The 20,837-nt window shown below is 39.9% G+C and overlaps 1 protein-coding gene across 1 annotated transcript; it reads right to left on the minus strand.

Moving 5' to 3' along the window:
• Positions 1 to 8,730: 8,730 nt before the first annotated feature.
• Positions 8,731 to 20,837, minus strand: LOC124680824 (urease). The gene is made up of 18 exons (XM_047215866.1): positions 20,666 to 20,837; positions 20,387 to 20,460; positions 19,590 to 19,635; positions 18,885 to 18,990; positions 18,558 to 18,700; positions 17,604 to 17,714; positions 17,292 to 17,455; positions 16,823 to 17,198; positions 16,628 to 16,736; positions 15,914 to 16,053; positions 15,338 to 15,475; positions 14,843 to 14,934; positions 13,851 to 13,980; positions 13,613 to 13,771; positions 11,753 to 11,935; positions 11,054 to 11,188; positions 9,486 to 9,557; positions 8,731 to 9,270 (listed from the first exon to the last, which is right to left on the minus strand). The coding sequence occupies exons 1-18, from the start codon at positions 20,789 to 20,791 to the stop codon at positions 9,049 to 9,051; spliced, it is 2,526 nt and encodes an 841-aa protein (XP_047071822.1). The 5' UTR covers positions 20,792 to 20,837; the 3' UTR covers positions 8,731 to 9,048.

Here is a 20,837-nt window from a genome sequence, read left to right on the forward strand (position 1 = left end):
TTCTCCTTCAACAGGCTTCTCCGATACAACTAAAGTGTGTGACGTGCTCGTCCGAGGAGCTACGTCACGAGGTGGTACTTCTTCCTCGTCATCACTGCGAGTAAGGATCAATAGCATAAAAAGCAAGATAAGAAAAAATTTCGACTACAGAAATAAGAGAAAATCAAGGTAACTTACGAGCTGACGAGGGATGCAACATAAGGATCATAAGTCGCCTTCGGATGGGAAGGAACAACTTCCTCGGCTTTGGATGTGCCGGAATCTTCGACATCGTTCCTCTTCCTTTTCCTTTGTGGGGAAACAGCGGGAGGAGGAGATTGGACTGACGTGGTGTCCTCGGAAGATCCCGCAGACTTTCGAGAATCCACGGGATCATTCACAAAGGACGGAGCTTCTTGATTGTCGTCAGTAACAATGCCCATTTCTTCGACTTCTCCATCCTCAGGAAGAGGAGGAAGGGAAGCCATAGTAGGGTGATTCTACAAGAAAATAGCGACAAAGGGAAAAATAGAGAGATATCAATGCAATGAGATGTAGGGAAAATTCAGACCAAGATAAAATTCGAGAAGACAAAATACCTCGGGGAGAGGATTGGTGGAGCTGTAGGGTTCCACGCGACAAGAGGAAGGAATAGGATCCCTCTTACTCAGCGAGGTAATTCTTCGAATAAGCTTCTCCAAGTCCTTCACAGAAAGATCATTGGAGAGCCTATTGGCGTCATTGGCACCGTAGTACGTCCAAAGGGGATTTTTGCGAGCCCGAAGAGGCTGCACTCTAATCCTAAGAAAATAGGCAGTGATTTGGACACCGGATAACTCTTTGCCTCGAGTATTTTGAAGCCGATGAATACGAGACATAAGAGCTTCGTCACCTTTTTCTCTTCTTCGGAAGCTTCGGCGTCCCGAGAGTAGCGGCGTTGAATTTTTGCATTTCCGTCGAAAGGAACTATGTTGTGTTCCACGGAATTGGCGCTTTCTTCGTGTATATAGAGCCACCTTTTGCGCCATCCTTGGACAGAGTCAGGAAATTTGACGTCGAAATAATCGACATCGGTTCGGACACAGATAACTACGCCACCTATGTTGTAGGTGGCGTTGTGAGCGCCATTGCGGCGAAGGCAGAAAATGCGCTTCCAAAGAGCCCAATTGGGAGCGACTCCAAGAAAGCATTCGCAAAGCGTGATAAAAATAGAAATGTGAAGGATGGAATTGGGGGTCAGCCGGTGCAGCTGAATCCCATAGACAAAGAGAAGACCGCGGAGGAAATCATGGATTGGGGTAGAGAGGCCGCGGATGAGATGATCAACGAAACTAACCCGATACTCCATTGGAGGCTTGGGGTAGCTTTCTTCGCTGGGAAAGCGGATGGCGTCTTCCTTCTTCATCAGGCCGAGCCTCTTCAACATATTGACATCTTGGTTGGAGATTTTGGATCTCTCCCACTCAAGATCTTCAGCGGCCATCTTGGATTCCGGAGTGCTGTGGCGAGTCAGACGCGCACGCGGTGGCATCAACGGCAATGGGCAGAGCAATGTATGCGAGTGCGGAAAATCAGAGAGAGTTGGGCGCAGGGGAAGATTTGCGAAGAGGAACAGGTGAGCGGCGCAAGCGAGGGGATGAACGGAGGTTGAAGACAGGTTTATATAAGAATTGGGCGAAGCAGTGGGCCGTTGGATGAAGAAATCGTGTGGTGAGAATAGATCTTTTAGATACAAGGGCAAAACAGTATTTTTACTGAGATAGGCGTTACCGTACGTGCGCCAGAAAAAGCGGAGGACGTATGTCCCCCACTTGCACGACGTGTCAACGTGGTGGGAACAATGGACCCACAAGGCAGGAAAATTTTGACTATTGACCGAGCTGAAGAGAATTTGACAAAGTAAAATATGTCGGCAAGGAAAATAAAGGAGAATGGCGACAGGAGAAATTATTTGAATACTTCGAGAGCCTTTGGTCAGAAACAAGTTTTTGCCCAAATGCTCGGGGGCTACTTCGATAAAAGTAAAATTTCGACTATGGCAAATATAGAAATTGTGGGAGCCTACAACCAAGCACAAGTTCTTGGCTGTAGCCTCGGGGGCTACTCCCATCGGGAGCGCTGTTCGCGCACCCGATAGATAAAAAAAAGAAGAGAAAGAATGTCGGGAGATAATGGCAATATAGCGACAAGGTGGACTAAAATGATGAGCCTACAACCAAGCACAAGTTCTTGGCTGTAGCCTCGGGGGCTACTCCCATCGGGAACGCTGTTCGCGTGCCCGATGAAATATAAAGAGGAAAAAGAAAGAAAGATAGAACAGCAAGAGAGTATATTTCGAGTTATAATTAACTCTACATATACTCCCATCGGGAGATTAATATAAGTCATATTTGACTCGATAAAATGTGCCATTCCAACAGCCGGAAAAGCACTCGACAATATATTCTCGAACGCCAAGGTTGCGATCAATTTCTGAATGCCGCAAATTTGCGAAGGTAAGACCCCGCATCTATTCTCGCTGGGCGTGGCATCGCCGAAGATCGCGCTCGCTACTTTTATCCGTATCAACGGATACGAAGAAAAATCCTAACGGACGCGTTAGGTACTCAATAAATTTGACCGGGACTCGACGGAATGGTAAGACCTTAAGCGGCACTCGTCGAAGTTTGCACCAAGTATCCCGAGATCATGTCCAGGGACGTGATCTTGAAGTAGGTTTTTGCGGATTGCCACTAGAGCAGTTAACTAGTACCCGATCCGTCGGATGAACTAGCCCCAACTACCAATATCCCCGTACAATATAGAAATTTATATAAAGAAATATAGAAAAGTTTACATTGTGGAATAAGAATAAGCGATGGAGATTTTCCCTGATTCTACGATTCAAGCAAAATCTCGGGGGCTACTGACATAGGCATCCCAAATGGGCCTGCCAAAGATAGTACCCGGGGTTTATCAAAGGCCCACTACCCGAAGAATAAGAAGGTTCGAGAGCCCAAGATATGTTAAGGAAAGTAGAATTGTAATAGGAAGTGTTGTTTGTAAATCGGCGGGATGAGTTAGAAACCGTCCCGGACTCTGTAACTTGCACAAAACGAAACCCTCGGCTCCACCTCTTATATAAAGGGGGAGTCGAGGGACGAGGAGATCATCGAATCATTGTCTACAAACCCTAGTTTTCATAATCGTCGAGTACTTTTCGGCTGAAACCTTCGAGATCTACTTGCCCTCTACTTCTAACTAAACCCTAGCCTACAATCCATAGGCATTGACAAGTTAATCCCTTGTCAACACCACTTCTATTTTCTTTGTTGATTTTACATCATTTTTTGTCTCAAATTTTAAACAAAAAATCATCAAATCAACTACAAGTGAGACGACGACCGGGGGGGGGGGGATCCCACTTGGCACCGTAGACCTAGGTCTCTTCTTTCTTTTCCCTCACTTAGATTAAACTTTAGTGGTAAGGGGAGAGAGATCAAGATTTGGAGATTTAACGATGAAAAATCATCTTAGATTCAAATATTTTCCGAAGTTAAACAATGTATAGCTCCCATGAGTATAAAGTCACAAGGAGTTAAAAACAAAAAAAAAATGCATTTTCTTAGCGGGACGGCCAATAAATTGTTGGCCATATTTTGTTTTGGCTCTATGGCCAGCCAAAGCTAATTCATCCAGGTAAATAATTTTCCATCTTTGGAATTTTGGGCATGCATCATTAAGATTTTATTGTTTCGATTATCCAAACACTCCAGCCACTAAAGAACAGAGATGAGATGCTTATTATTTTTTGTGGACCTACGTAGTTCCAACATGACTGCACAAGGATAATAAAAAATGCACCAAAATCTCCTCTTCCGAGCAATAAAAAAGTTACACAATTATGGTTCTCTCACTTGGTGAAACACAACCCCCTTATATAACTTCTCATAATTTCTAACCATTGTGAGTTTTCTGCCCATCTCCGGAACCTTTGGGGAGGTATGGAGTCCTCAAGAAACTTGGATTACGGGGCCAATCCAGGAGCTTCCTGGACCTACCAAAAATTATTTTTGGAGTATTCGAAATCCACAATCACAAATTGGGGGGGGGGGGGGGGGGGGTTTGATACGTCTCAAACTTATCTATAATATTTTTATGTTCCATGCTTGTTTTACACCAAATTATATATGTTTTGCTCATACTTCGTTGCAATTTTATACTTTTTTCGGCACTAACCTATTAACAAGATGCCATAGTGCCAGTTTCCTGTTTTCTGCTATTTTGTATTTCAAAAAAGTTGTAAAGGAAATATTCTCGAAATTGGACGAAACAAAAGCCGAAGTCAATATTTTTCCGTAGTGAAGACAAAGTCCAGAGGGGGGGGGGGGTCGAAGAGGAGCCACATGGCGGCCACGCCATGCCTTGGCGTGGCCAAGCCTGGGCCCGCGCCAAGGGGTGGTGTGGGCCCCCGTGGCTCCACCGATCGCGCCCTTCCGCCTATTTATTCACGATCTCGGGAAAAACCTAAATACCCGAGCCTCCATCCACGAAAAGTTCTGTCACGGCCGCTATTGCAGAACCCATCTCGGGAGGGTTCCGAACTCTTCCCGGCACCCTGCCGGAGGGGGAAATTATCGCCGAAGGCATCTACATCACCATGTCCGCCTCTGAAGCGATGCGTGAGTAGTTCATCCCTGGACTATGGATCCATAGCAGTAGCTAGATGGTTGTCTTCTCCAATTTGTGCCTCATATTTAGATCTTCTGAGCTGCCATGCATGATCAAGATCATCCTTATGTAATGCTACATGTTGTGTTTGCTGGAATTCGATGAATATTGAATACTATGTTGAGATCGATTATATATACTTGTTATATGTTATTTGTGATCTTGCATGCTCTCCGTTGCTAGTAGATACTCTGGCCAAGTAGATGCTTGTGACTCCAAGAGGGGGTATTTATGCTCGATAGTAGGTTCATGTCTCTAGTTTTCTGGAAGAGTGACAATAACTTCTAAGATTGTAGATGTGTTGTTGCTAATAGGGAGAAAACAAAAATGTTTTATCCAAGGGTAATTCTATTGTTTACTTTACACACATTGCTTAATGCGATAATCTGTTGCTTGCAACTTAATACTGAAAGGGGTTCGGACGATAACCGGAAGGTAGATTATTAGTCATAGACACAGTTGGATTACTGTCTATGTATTATGTTGTAATGCCCAAACAAATCTCATAGTAATCATCTTGTCATGTATGGTCGGTATTCTGTCAATTGCACAGCTATAATTTATTCACCCAGCATATTATTTATCTTTATGGCCGGAGAGACACCTCTAGTGAACTGTGGACCCCGGTCCTTTCCTTTACACTGATAAATTTATATACTGCAATCCTGTTTTGTTTACTTTCTGCAATAATTACTGCAAACACATTTTTCCACTCGATACTTTTAATCCTTTGTGTTCAGCAAACCGGTGAGATTGACAATCTCATTGTAATTTGGGGCAAAGTACTTTGATTATGTTGTGTGCATGTTCCACGTTGTTGCTAACACCGGAAGTGCGCCCTGCCAATAGTCAGCTAGAAACACCTTCAAAAGTCACGCCTTTCTCCTACTGATCGATTAAACATCGATCACACCTTCCTCTTGGGGTTTCCCAACCGCTTCCATCAAGCACCATCACGGGGAGTCTTGGATTTCTATTGGAAATTCATGAGTTTATATCAAATGTGTTAATATGCATTTTCCTTACTCCATTCAAACATCAAACACCCCTTAATAATATTGCTTCCCTATAACTCAAAGGAGAAAAATTTAAATACGGGATTTACAAACATTGTCTTCTTTTTAACCATCTTGTGTAGGGAACTATCAACCATCATGATTCTATCATCACTGGGAACTAAATTCTTACTCTAAAACAACTAGTCCCCTAAATCATTTGGGCATTACCAACAAAATAAACTAAGGGTGAAAATATGTGCTTTCACTTATGTTCATTGTGACATGACTAAGTGTACATATTGAGCATGTTTCCAATATTATGTCATATCCTTCGACTGTATAGTAGCTTGCAATCATTATAGAAGTCTGTTCCATGAATGGAACAATTTGAGTTGATGCAAAAGGCCTTGTTGTACTTTTTCACACCATTGTATACTACAATTTTTCCGGACTTGCATCCATGCTTCAATCCAAATTTATGTCAAAGTAGTTGTTATTGCTACTAGTATCAACAAGAGTTGTATCTCTGTCTCTCTATCATCACAATCAAGAAAACATGTTTTTTGTGTGTAACTATTTCTTTGTACTACATGGACATACAAGTGAACTACCTTTTCATTTTCTACCTCCTTTTCCTGGGTCTACATGATTTCTTCCTCCTCCTCATATTCTAATTTGATCATAACATGTACTTGTCTCTTCATTTTACATTGTAGTGTGTGTCTAGATGAACCATACATTTTTTTTATTTCCTGTAAAGAACTTGAATCTGGGCAGGAACAATTAACTACTTCCCTTGTTATGTGTGATGGCATTGTTAAGTTTTAAAAACTAATAATATATTTTGTATCCCATAGTTGTTTTCTATAAGCTGGTTTATTCCTTTATGTCCCCAATTACAATGATAATTTGTGTTGAAAGGATGAGATATTTACAATCTAACAATCCATTAACCTCCATTTCACGAGTTGAGTCTTTTCATTTTTGTCTAATGTTGCTCATATTCTTGTAGTCCAAAACAAAACGTCTAATGTAGTAACCTTAGTTCTTTGTTGGGATGAATCCTGCTACGCTGGTGGATAGCTACACACCCCTCTGTCAACTTCTAATTCAAGTCATATAAACCTGCTATATATAGCATGTTTTCCTAGTACAACACGAAATTCGAGTGTACAAACGTGGTTTCAGAATTCTAATTTTTTTTATCAAAGTCAACACCGAAACACAAACGTCAACGAAAAGCCAACTATGCATTGACTTTCACCCCAAAAAAATCGAAGCAAAATTTGAGAACACTTTTGTGCACCAGAAATCCGTGTACTGCTAGGAAAACAAGCTAAAACAGGTTTGTATGGCCTGAATTGATGACAAACGCAAAGGTGGGTAAGTACCGTGCATACCAAATCCACTCTCATTCTTTGTTATCTCTCCTCACATGCCTCACCACTGTAAAAAAAAATCAATGTAATCATCTATTGAGCTTGTTTTATTTTCAGAGAACGAAAACATTTGATAACATCATGCTCAATTTTTTCAGCAAATATTTCTATAGTTCCTTTTAGCATAAACTATACCAAGGAGAAAACCATCTATTTCAATTTCCGCACTTTCCAACCATGTGTCATCCTTGCTAGTGGAATATAAAATTTGTATTTCCATCAATGTTCCTCTTTACTTGTGACATTTTGAAATATTTTTCTGCTTTCATGATCCATGCACTAGTGTGAATGCCATCTTACATGGGAAATTCATACTTGGCCTAACTATGCTGCTCTAGAGCCTAGACTAGCTGCAAGTCCGATGCAAAGAGGTGCACTAGCTTGTCCATGAATAATGGACCAATGAGTTGAAGGTTCTCCAATTTCCCATGTGATTACCAAGCACAAACTCCGTATAAGTGATGTGATTTTCTAACTGATCAAAATCCATCCCAAATTCCTCCTTAACACCAGTCTATTGCGTAGACAGTCCCACATGCCCTTTTGCAAAGTCCTCAATTTTCTTTTCTCCCCGCCAAATTGACCCAATTCTCCTTGGTCACAGAGGTAGAATCACTATCACCATCGCCTTCTGATTGTTTATTCTTCCGCATTGCCCAAAAGGACCCGAGACTCCAAATGTTTGGATTCTACAAGAAAAGCGAAAGAGCTTTCCCAACGAACAATTCATATCTAGGATCCAACGCCTCCCACAATACCCCTAGTTTAGATTCAGTTCTAGCTGGCTACGGAGTTTTACGAGAAAACTAGATCGAAAATCCTTGCCAGTACAACTCTACGATCAAGAACTAAGGCCGAGAACGTGGCTCTAATACCAACTTGTGATGATCTAGTTAACTGAAACCGGACACTAGCCGAGTCATATGTAATCTTCAAATATCGTGGTGAGAAAGCAAAGCAAGAGATGAGTGAACATAAGTTGGATGAGAAATAGGGCTAGTCCACTAGCGCCAACAACAAGGGTTAGTGCTTTGCATAAACTGAGTGATATAAGAGTTTGATTACAACCACATCTGGCTTTATATGGACGCTCAACATCAACTGACAAGTAGATGGGAGAATATTAATTGCAACAATATCGGCTATTCGGATCCATCCGATAACTTAACTGAGATCATTGTTGAATTCTTGAGTTAAATTTAGAAATATTCAAGATCATGGTAGTGTATCGTTTTCAAAACAGAAGCTACATACGGAGTACTAAAATGTTAAAAAAAAAATCACAATTTTGGTTGTCCATGCAAACATTAGTGAAGGACCTGACTTTATACCATATTAATGCAGTTGCCCCATGCAACTGTGCTAAAATGTCTACCACACGAAATTATTAATATTTCTACAAACAATTTTTGTATCGTACAACTAAAATAGTAACATGGTATTAATGCCACAAAGAATATTGGCAATAATATCATGGTCACAGACATCTGAACTGAGAAGAGAATCCAGAATCAAAGCTAGGAAGAGCATCATCCATCAAGTACAACTCAATTTTGTTTTGATAAATGGAACAAGGCAGGTATAATTCAAAAAATAATTGAAAATGGCACAAGAAAATGAATATATATAACTCACAAAAAATTTAAGGATAATCATACATGTGATCCTGTGGCGTGAGAGGCCGGTCTCCTAGAGCGCCCATTATTGATGTCCCAAATAACAACCAACTTCCCTAATTCATATGTACTTTGATGAAAGTTCTCTAGACCAAAAGGTTTAGTACTACAAAATGAACAAGTATACGTGTTGTGCTATTACAAGGGAGATGCACCTACGTGAGTGCGCCTTGCGCCATCGCCTTGGATAGCAAGAATGCAGAGTAATGAGTTTTGAGCTTCAAGAGTTGCTCGAGCAATGTTGCTCTAGAAAAGAAAGTAATTCCGAGATAATGGTACTGTGGCTGCTGGCTGGCAGCTCAGAACCTCTCCATCAGCAGTAACGGTGTAGGTTTCAGGGTCTACATTTATTTCTGGAAGTGCGTCATTGAGTTGCATGTCCAATTTTGTTAAACCGCGAACACCACCAACAGCTTCCACCCTCTTTGCTAGTTTGTACTCTGATGCAACACCAGCTTCTTTAGCAGCCTGCGATCATTCATCACAAGATCAACATACTTATTTCACCAAAGGTATCACTACAAATATCTATATTAAGCTCGTCTATAATAACGGAATGTAATGGTGAAAGTTGTATCCAGTTGAGCTAAGTAAACCGTGACACTTTTTCTTGACTGTAGGTGCTATAACCGGATATTACACATCATCCTAAATTTGTTAGAAGAGTTAGTAGTTAGCCTAACCTTGCTCACAAATGCAATCGAGTTAGAACTTCCAGCCTTTCCATATGCGCCAAACATAGGCCGCATCATAACCTGCATCAAGAATGCACCATTCTGCACTGTAAATTTTCAAGCACAACAAACTTGAGTAGGAGAGACATCAACAACAGAGGGAAAATGCATGAGTCTCGTCCGCACATTTCGGTTTCTGCAAATATACATACATAGTTTAATTTTTTTTTTTGGTTTACCACTATACCATCATAATTTAACAACGACAGACCAGACGTCGACATGACCATCTCTACTACCAACCAGAAAGCAGCCTGTGAGCTGACAGGACCTGTGCACCCGCTGACAAAGATCCCATTTTTTTAGGTCATTCAGGTTGTAAATCTTATGGAGTCCAATCTGAACACTTGGCCACAGTAGGGTGTACATTTCTTGGAATATGCCTATAGGGTAACTTAAGTTACATTTTGGTAACTTACCATGGCCATGGAGTTAGTTATCATAGGACACTTGAATTGAGTTCTTTTCTCTTTTTGTGGAGTCACTTAAATTTGCTAAACTAGTTACCCCAGCTGGCCAGCTGTACGATACCTTGTTGCTTTCATAAATAAATTGAGTCCCTCCTCTAAACAGAACACTTGAATCATCAACTTTTTTTTTAACTTAACCACTGACTGGTTAACTTGCTTCACATTCATCTCTCTTAATTTCTAAAATTATTCAGTGGTGTTTCCCTTTAACCATGGACGCTAACCTAGATAGCAACATAGAAATCTGCAAACAAGTTTATTATTTAGTGCAAAATCTGAGACCTAATTAGGAACTATCCAATTAGTACAAGAATTAAAACCTAGCGAAATAGTAGGACTGCAGTAGGACGAACTAAGAAGCAGGAAAGGATAAAATAAGCAGAAGAGAGGAGAGGGAGATGCAGAGGGAGACAGAGATTGCAGTTGTTGTCTGCCTACTGCTAGATAGGTACATGTTTGCAGATCAACCAATGTACAAAGGAACTACGAATGAGGTCCAAGTCCAGGCCATGTTTCTATGAAAAGCAGTGGATAATAAAGAAGTTTTCATTTTATTGAGAAGGCCGCCAGTGTTTGCAGGTATTTGGGGCTATCAAGTTAACCCCCTTGTTCTATAAATCTTTTTCTTGCAAAAAGAGCTTATTTGAATCGCAACTTTTTTCTTGCACCAACATGTGATGCTCTGACAAAAAATGTTTGTCATTGCCAACTTGCTCATAACTAAAATCTGGCTATTTAGATGTAGGCTTAATCATTCTAGCCCCCCAGACATGATAAGTATGGTGGCATCACCTGCTGCCACAAGTTGCCGTCATTTCCTCTTTTGGTCTTTGTAGTTTTTCCTTTCTCTTCTCTGTTTTATACAGATGTGTCTGTCTTTGTTTTGTTGGGATTTTGGTTGCAGTTTCTTGGCATTTGTTACTCTAAGACACAGTGATGCACTTTTTTATGCGTTCATGGAAAAGTGATGTAGGCTAAATAGAAACATCAGGGTAGAATTAGAATAAAGTGTCATATCAAAAGGATCTCAGAGAATGAAGTCCATACAGGTTCAGGTGTTGGAATGCTAGCATTCGGATCACCCATGTTAGCCCACGCAACTGCACCACCTTTTATAATCAGTTCTGGTTTTGCACCAAAGAACGCAGGTTTCCAAAGAACTAGATCAGCTAACTTCCCCACCTGCCAAAGCATGTACTGATAAATATTAAAATGGAAAATAAGAAAAAAATAAGGATAATTTAGCCCTCCTATTGAGATATTCAGAAAAAAAAAATCCTTAGCCAGAAGGATGTCAATGGGGGCGACAGCCCGAAGAATCTCAATGGCACCATGGGTGTGATAGCAATTTTTTTTAAAAAATCTACTCTATTTTACTGTAGAAAAATTTGCATATGTATACATCATAACAAATCCGGAAACAACAATATTGTGTGCTGCCATGGCACAGGGCATTTGTCAGTAGCTATAGTAAATACATATGTTGTTGGAATCAATACTGGCAAAACTATCCAGCAAAGTAATTTCCCTATATTACATGAATCTATCAGGCATACTAACAAATTAGATGCTATTACATTCTAATATCCTCAACTTATATCAAGCATATTAAAGAAAGCAGATAATCATTTTCCTTTAGATGTATAATTTCACAAGTGAGTGGACGGTCTTCTCTACCTTATGTTGTCTACTGAATATGAAGCAATTAATGGAAGAAGATTGAAAGTGGTCAGAAGAGGTTCATACCTCCACAGAACCAACAAAATCCGAAAAACCGTTTACTATAGCAGGATTTATGGTGTACTTTGCTATGTATCTTCTTATGCGGAAGTTGTCATTATCCTTGGGAGGATCAGAGCCACCAGACCCAGGTAAGCTACCTCTTTGGACTTTCATTTTGTTTGCAGTTTGCCATGTTCGGATTATCACCTGAAAATTAATTATTTCAACAAATGCATATAAGTAAATCAAGTTTAAAATCGGCTGCTGGTTACTAGAGCTTACATGCAAAAACTAAAGGTACAAGTATATCTGTTCAAGTCTCTCGAATAACTCTTTTTTCTATCATGGCTTATCTGGGAAAGACAAAGGCTGTATTTCATTAAAAATTTAAAAACAATTACCCTATGATACATCGACAGATCAAACCAGTGAACAAGCTCAAACAATGTTTGGTGTAATGCAAGCAGCATAAAATAGTTGCTCTCAACTGACTTGTTTTATTTGGCTTGCCTTGACACTATATCTGAAATAAACCGATATTATTTCCCCCAGAATTTCATGATAATACAGAAATTACCACATTTCCTAGTTACATTCAAATGAATTGGCACATAAAATGAAGATAGAATCAGGTGTAAGTATAAGATGGACTGTCTTAAAATAATTTACTGAAACTCAAAACAGAATCAAATGATGACTTGTAACCTGTAAGTGGTATTTGAATCTGCACTCGGTTATTAATAACAGAATTTTAAGTGCACTTCATGCGACAGAGGAAATGCACCAGCTGTTGGATCAGCCAGTGCAGATACAAGCAAAGCAACAATTATTCTTATGCCTTGTCCTGCTTAAGGTTAACCCAGAGATATTCATCGATAATATTGCCACCCATAATGCAGGATTACTGCACTGTCCTACCATTTGTTTAAGCATCGTAAGTAGTCTGCACTTTAAAAAATTCAGCCTGTACAGTGGTTCCATCAAACTGTTCTCTTCCTGATAAATGTTGAGTTGACACAGGCAAAACCTTTAGCTACTCTCACGTGTAATAGAAGTTGTTGAGCAACAAGCGGGGCTCTTTATTTTTTTGGGTGGAACCAGCTAGACGCTAAGACGTGCTCTATCTCAGCTCTAATTTATAGTATATTTTGGAATTGAGACTGGGGTCATCTATTAATGCCCCTTTCATCTTCTAAAAGAAAAATACATTGCGAGCTTCCCTCTGAGAGATGGAAGGATAACTCTGCTCATACTTTATTTTTTTTGTTTTGCTAAGTAGCTTCTTCATTTGTTGTACCATCGTGCATTGCAAATAAACATGATCACTATATCATCAGCAAATTCACCTGCATTGCTGGCGTTCTCCTGTTCAAGAGGAACACAAGCTGATGTAGCAGGCATCAGATTAACTGAATTCATGTAACTCTGAGACTGAAAAAGTGATGTTTGCCCATCAATGCCTGTCGATCACCCACTAGACTGATATTGTTATTAAATCAACAGCCTTGATTTTCGTATTCAAGAGAAAAACAGCTTTGGTAGATGGCCCTATGTAACTTTTCTCGCATTAATCACCAGCTAGACAACTAGTTGCTCATTGTATTTTCACCTGACAGGCACCACATATATGAATGTTTTCTATATACAACCAATTCAATAAACATCACGTTATGAGCCAGCCAACCACATACCTATGAAGGCTGCAGCTGTGGTTTCTACTTCACCGTTTAACTATTTTATGGTTTGTATGGGCAAGAATGCAGGATGCAAGTCACAACTTTGAATACATGTTATGAAGATCCTCAGCACCAACTCACCAATCTTTCCAACCAAAGTACCATTTGTTCACCATGAATAAAAAAGGATAAGGATAATGTAACAGACCTCTCCAATGCGACCCATAGCCTGTGAATCAGACGATATGATACTGATAGCTCCCATGTCATGCAAGATGTCCTCAGCCGCAATTGTTTCTGCTCGAATTCTTGACTCGGCAAATGCTACATCTTCCGGGATGTTTTTATCAAGGTGGTGGCAAACCATCTATAGGAGAACCATAAATATATGACGACCAAATTTTCAAGAAATACTCATAGCATCGGCACAAGATAATTGTTTTTACCAGCATATCAAGGTGCTCATCAACAGTGTTTGAAGTAAACGGCCGTGTTGGGTTTGTCGAAGAAGGTAACACATTCTTTACCCCACATACTTTAATGATGTCTGGGGCATGACCACCACCAGCACCTTCGCTGTTTATTATAAGATAATAAGAGCACCACTAAATATTTCCTGCTATAATTTAGGCACACCCAAAAGATTTCATTTCTACAACATGACCGAAGAATACTTTGGAACCAGGCGGTGGGTTATAATCCTTAAAAGGCTGACTCATTTTCAATGTTCATTTTTCTATGAAAAGAACATGGTCAACCTTTTCAGTTGGGGTAGGCCTTGACACTCAACAGGGCCAGAAATATTTTAAAACCCGAGAAAGTATTTCATGCACTAAGATCTCAGGTTAACAATCCAACCACTGAAAATATGTCCAATACAAGTTTGTCTCCTTCCTCTGAACACAGGAAACAAGAAACCTTCCAATCATTCAGATGCAAATTAAACCTCGACCAACATGCTAGTGGATGATCTATTGGAATGGGAACTCCAAAACTCACTATCTCGAAAATTTCTTTTTTGGAAGAAGAAAAAACCAGAGATTAACCTGATCTGAGCTTGTTGAAATTTCAAGATCTAACCCAATCCAGAAAAGCATATTACATAACAAACATTGAAGAAAGCTGAAGGAATACAGGTATGTTTTTGTGGTGCCTGTCTGGTACAGCTCCTTCTCCGTTTTCTCTTGCCCGGGGCAGATGAGGATCTGGAACTCTACCAAGCAGACTCTATATTCTTTGTTTCACTTGATCGAGATTCCAGGTTTAGTTAGATCATACATTTTGGCTATGCTGATCCACAGTAGATAAACTTATAAATTCAATAATTATTTTAACAGTACTTTCTAGGACACACAGAAATCTGAGCTTTTCTCTGCATACAACCATATATAAATAACGGTGGATAATATGTCATGCTTAAATACCGCAAGCTCCATACCTGTGATATGTATGTATGGTCCTATCTTTAAAAGCTGCAATTGTATGCTCCACACAACCTGCTTCATTTAAGGTATCTGTGTGGATATTGACCTGCCCAATTTAGATGAGCATCACCATACTAAAAATCTGTAGGTATAAGAGCATCTCCAACAGTCGCTGTATCCAAAAAAGTGACTAGTTTAGCGCGCGAGAGGCGCAAATTGATACTCCAACAGATGCTGCAACCGGTGCTGTAAAGTGGAGCGCGCTACAAAAGCGCTATCTCGTGCACTATATCTACCGCGCCGGAAAGAGCGCGTGGTACAAATCGCCGCAGAAGCAACTACCCAGTTTTACAGCTCCAAAATTTAGAGCTTCTGTTGGAGATGAATATGGCCTCATGCACGAAACACGGATGGAGCGCGTTGCAAAGTGCTTTTACAGCGCCAAAATTTAGCGCGACTGTTGGAGATGCTCTAACAGCATGATATGATGATAATACAAGACAGCTTACTTGGATATCAAAAGCCTCTCCAACAGATAAGCAGTTGTCTATTGCAGCTGGGGTGCTTCCCCAATCTTCATGCAGCTTCAAACCCATTGCTCCTGCCTTGATGATCTCAGATAATCCATCAGGTTTTGCAGTATTTCCCTGCACAGTTTCTCGATGGGAATAAATATTCAGATTTTGAACAATAATAGTCACTTTCCTGTATTCACTTTCGACACTGAGGCCTACATTGGGATACATTCTAAATAATAAATTTGAGTTCCCACAATGTATAGAAACCATTCAACAATACTAGTGTCACCAGTTCAGGTTATCCAACACCCTCTTTTTTTGCCTTTTTAGTTAAAGATACTTCAATAGCAATCTCCATTGTCTTCTGACTTTCTCTACGTATCTTACAAATAACATGTAGGAAATGCTAACAATGAAGCTCTGAAATGCTAGAATTTAAAATCTTGATATAGTATTGTTAGCTGTATTATTCCACCTAGAAACCTCCTATTTAGTTCACAACTACAAAAATCTGGTACGAAGCTAAACTATTTAGTCTTTGTAATTAATGTTCGTAACATATATTACCTTTCCCGTGAATCCCACGTTGATTGGAAATTCATCGGTGGACTGCAACATTAGTTTCATTTGAGATGGTGCAGGGGTACAAGTTGTGGCACAAGTTCCATGTGCTGGTCCTGTTCCACCTCCCACCAATGTTGTTATGCCTACAAAAAAATGTGGAGATGATTTTGCGACCTCGTGATTTAATACTGATTAATCATTATCACATGGTATACAAGACAAATGAGCCATCTTGTCATGTATGAAAATAGATTTCAATGCCACTGTCTCCAGCACCACCTCCACTGTGTCCTATGTGACCAGGAGCTGGAGATGATGTACCACATGCTAGTCACTTGCCCCTTCTCGAGTAACTCTATTCAATCATCAAGTATACTTATGGAAAACGCAAGCTCTGCCAGACTGCTTTGTTAATGTCTGCACCCATACTATTTAGGAAATGCTATGAAATATTAAGGATAGTCCAAACTCACAAAAAAATGTTTTTGGCCCACTTTGACTTCACTTACAACATTCAGATATAAATGATTGACATATATGATACAGAAAAATATGCTACTGTGGATTAGAGCTGGTATCATGGAGGTCTGGGTTTGAATCTCCCTTTCTGATCTTTTCTTTTCCAAATTTCTTCTTCACAAAATTCAATTTTTAACTCATTTTTGTTAGTACCGATAATATTTTCCTTGGTAACAAGCGAAAGACTAAAAACCTTACCACTTGCAATCGCCTCGTTTACCAGCTGAGGGCATATAAAGTGAACATGGCAATCTATACCGCCAGCAGTTACAATCATGCCTTCAGCAGCAATGACTTCTGTATTCACCTGCAAATTATTTAAATGTAAAATTTCTTTATATTGTACTCCTTTTCTCTAATAAATCATTCTATAAAGTGCAGGTATGTTGTTACCCCCACTATCATGTTGCTATGCACACCATCCATGACATCAGGGTTTCCAGCTTTCCCAATGGCAATAATAAGTCCATCCCTTATACCAATATCAGCCTTGTAAATTCCTGTATAGTCAATCACGACAGCATTTGTTACAACTGTATCTAGGCAGGCAGACGCTGGATACCCTGCGGATTGTCCCATCCCATCGCGTAGAACTTTTCCACCTCCAAATATGCACTCATCACCATAAACAGCAAAGTCCTTTTCAATCTCGGCAAAAAGATCGGTATCACCAAGCCTAATCTTATCACCAGTTGTAGGTCCATACATGCTAGAATATTTCTCGTGATCAATACTGCAGTCCAATGTACCATCACCAATAAGACCTTCGCTGCAACCAAAGTTCAAAGGTAAACATCCAAGCCATAATAAATGCAGCAAATGGATTTCTCCTCTGGCATTAGTTAAATGTGAAGGGAACAACCTTGCATCCGGATAATCTTCATGTCCAAAACCATTCTCGGTAACTCTTCGTATTACCTCATTAAGCTGAGAACTGTCAACAGCACCATCAGCAATGCCATTTCCACCTCTGATTACTTTGTGACCACCGATGCTTACAAGGGTAACCCTTTTAGCATCCCCGGGCTGAAACAAATAAATAACAAACCAGATTATAGAGGATTTTAGAAGATGTGCAGAATGTTTGTGAGGTTAAGTAGGATCCCTAGTACTTGAAATGTATTGTTAGATTATACTGAGCGCAAACTGCCAAATGATGAATCGAGTAAACAACCTCAAACCGAACAGCTGTTCCAGCAGGTATATTCAGTCTCATGCCATAGGCTCTTTGTCTATCAAAAACCAGATATGGATTGGCCTCTATGAAGTGGTAATGGCTCCCGATCTGCAACGTAAAAACACAAATGGAACTTCTCTCATGAGTTACAGCTTGTAATAGCACCAGAATTTAAAAGGGTGGTATGGTATAGCTCCCATCAAAATCGTGAATTGTTGAATGGGATGCAAATTGAACTTATTATGCAGAGGCTGTGGATACTATTACACATGTATTTACAGTGCATAGAAAAGGCAATTGGATCAGAATGACAGTGAGAAAACATATGTAAAAGGGAGAAAATGTAACTTTAACATGCAAAGATAATGAAAATATTGATGCAAACTCGAGAAAGGGAACAGCAACATTAGACAGCCGTTTCAACAAGGGTAACAGCTTGCACACACTAAGATCAACAAGCCTAAAAGAATGCAGAGACCAGGGCTAATAAAGCTTTCATTGCCTAAAAAAGCAAAAGAATTAAGTAACTGAAATTTATTTCCAAAAAAGGACTTTAGGAGCATAATTCATAGTGTTAAGAGCTAGGGATACAAGTTTGGATCAAGACGACCCATTGATCCAGCTTAGTCCTTGGTTAATAATGTGAAGGGCATGGTCTACAGGTCACTGCCTTTAGTAATGTTGCACAGCATTATTACACTGATGCTGTTCAGCACCCTGTCATGTCACACATGGATCAAATGCTATGTCATTATCCAGGGATGACAAGAGTGATCTTGTTAAATGAATAAGACACACGCAGTTGCACCACAAGCAAAGGCAGTAAAGCATAGGTCCAATTGTGAAATTAAGTTGGGTGCAAAGCTCCATCAAATGAAATTCTATAGAATAAGAAGTTATTTTAAATTTGCAGCCAGGACCTCAAATGAAAAACATTCACACATTCTTTACCTGAATAGGCCTGTCTGCTTTGTTAACAACCTTCAGAGTTAAAGCCCTACGATGAAGGTTGAGGATTATGCGTCCAGAGCAGAAATGTACTTCACCAGGAGAGTCTTTATCATCACTCCCAGAAAACTTTTCAAGTGAAGGTACTGCGACAATTAAATAATTTATCCACAGTTACTATTTCCACTTCCTAACTTTCCTCAAACAACTGATAACTGAAATAAACTTTCTAGAAGAGGTACATTACCACAAAATCCATAAATACAGTATTTTAAGAGTTGTACAAGCAAGCAATTTATTAAACCAAGTGTGTTGGTTAGCATTTACAACCTGGGAGATATGAGCCATGCAGAGCTAGTTCCAAGTTTCCATCATCAGAAGAAATAGGGTCATGTACAGTAATTAGTTTTGTTCCATCCATAAATGTTCCTTCAACCTAGAAAAAATGTTATAATTGAGTTTATTTGGAATATAATAGTAACACCATGATTTTCAAGCCATCTGTTGCAACATTAATATCCGTGTCTAATTAGAACCCTATAAATAACAAATGTGATCTTTGTGAGTATGGATAGGCCATAACAAGTGTTCGGCACATCCTTATCTCTGTTCCACATCACATATCAGATAAGTTAAGCTCTCATTGCCATGTAGATTCTATTATGGAAACATGTCATCATATTGGTTGTTGCAAACATGATAACTGTGATCACTGGAGATTGTACTAATAAGGAAAGAAATCAACTGGCGGGGGCTGGTTTTTCCTCAAGGAGAAGCTGTACAGCAGGATGCCGAAGTTGATGCACTTCGTCTGGTGGGCAATAACCTCACTGCCTATGTACTTGAGTAGTACATGTGCAAGCCAGAGTAGAATTGTGGCATTTTTTAACTGGACGGGTTTTTCTCAACTTGTGCAGGCCTAGTTTTATTTTAGCACTATACATACAATTATTTCCCGAATCATTACATCATCACAACCAAGGTTCTAGATTGAGGAAATTGATCGATATTGTTTAGCATGAGCAAAGAAATAACCTGTACAGTGTACAAAAGGTGTGGAACAGCTGCAAGAACTTGTCTCCTGATAGGCAAGAAAAAAAACATGAGCTGAAGGTTATAGAACAAGAAGGACGTCAACAGACGAAGAATTGAAGGCAGTAACTGGTCATCATTATTTGCAGTACAACACAATAATTAATTTTTCCGTGGAAGATCAGCACAGTTACTAAATCAACAATGTATCCGTTCACATGTAAAATGGTTTCCAGAATACAGAAGCCTTAGACAACAGATACAATGGATGAAGTAACAAATCTACCATAGACTAACCAAATCTTCTACTACCTCTGTCCATAAATAGATGCCAAAAGTTTGTTTAAATTTGAATGTATCTAGCCATGATTTAGTGTATAGATACATCCAAATTTGAACAAATCTTTGGCATCTATTTATGGACGGAGGGAGTATATTACAAGCAAGATGTGAGAAACTACTAATTTACGCAGGGGTGAACAAGTGGCACCAGCTTTTCCATAGGTTATGCATTTGAAATAAAAAATAAGGATAATCTTCTACCCACTCTTCGATGAGGAAAAGTCCTACTAGCATTCTGTTGTGCTTACTATAAATTAGCGCATCTTCGGCAAAGTCAGATTCCATTGCATCATCCAGAGAATTAGTCTAAGAGATCGTGAATTCAGATCACTGAAGCCAACATCATGCTTTTCTATTATCTGTCTAGGCAGTTCAAAATGTCTACATCCTTTTGAGATAAGCACGAAAGTGAAATGTGAAGTTTTTAAACAGGGTTCAAAAGATCAGCACAAACGAACCTGCCCAGCATCTGTTTTCCCAAGTCCATCAAGTCCGTTACAGTTTTGTCTCCATCGCGGACAAACTCGAGAATCTGTGTCAGGAAGCACGAGAAATGTTTAGCTTCAACCACGTGTCCATGTTAGCCCAAAACGGGGTCAGCAAATATGAGTCACGCAACAACATGGTCTTCAGTCCCAAAACAAATTGAGCACTTCGTTTGTGCTCAAACTAGATGCATATAAATCAACTTTTCGCAGCACAGAATCACAATCAGATGATCACGATCTCATCCTCACCTGGGCGGCGATGAGTGCGACAGCCTCTGTGTAGTTGAGGCGGAGCCCGCGGGCGAGGCGCTTCTGCGCGAGGAACCCGGCATTGTGCAGCGCCAACTTCTCCACTTCCCTCGGCACCAGCTTCATCCCTGAGAACCAGGGGCGGGCTCAGAGCTGAAAACCTTGGGAAAGC

The sequence above is a fragment of the Lolium rigidum genome, unplaced genomic scaffold, assembly GCF_022539505.1.
Source record: "Lolium rigidum isolate FL_2022 unplaced genomic scaffold, APGP_CSIRO_Lrig_0.1 contig_28943_1, whole genome shotgun sequence".
Lineage (NCBI taxonomy): Eukaryota > Viridiplantae > Streptophyta > Magnoliopsida > Poales > Poaceae > Lolium > Lolium rigidum.

Excerpts from the sequence above, each read along its gene's own strand:
- LOC124680824 (XM_047215866.1), bottom strand. The coding sequence starts at position 20,791 with ATGAAGCTGGTGCCGAGGGAAGTGGAGAAGTTGGCGCTGCACAATGCC. Across the intron at positions 17,199-17,291 it reads GAAGATTATCCGGATGCAAG|CGAAGGTCTTATTGGTGATG; the intron begins GTTGTTCCCTTC and ends CTTTGGTTGCAG. Across the intron at positions 9,271-9,485 it reads CGATTGCATTTGTGAGCAAG|GCTGCTAAAGAAGCTGGTGT; the intron begins GTTAGGCTAACT and ends GAATGATCGCAG.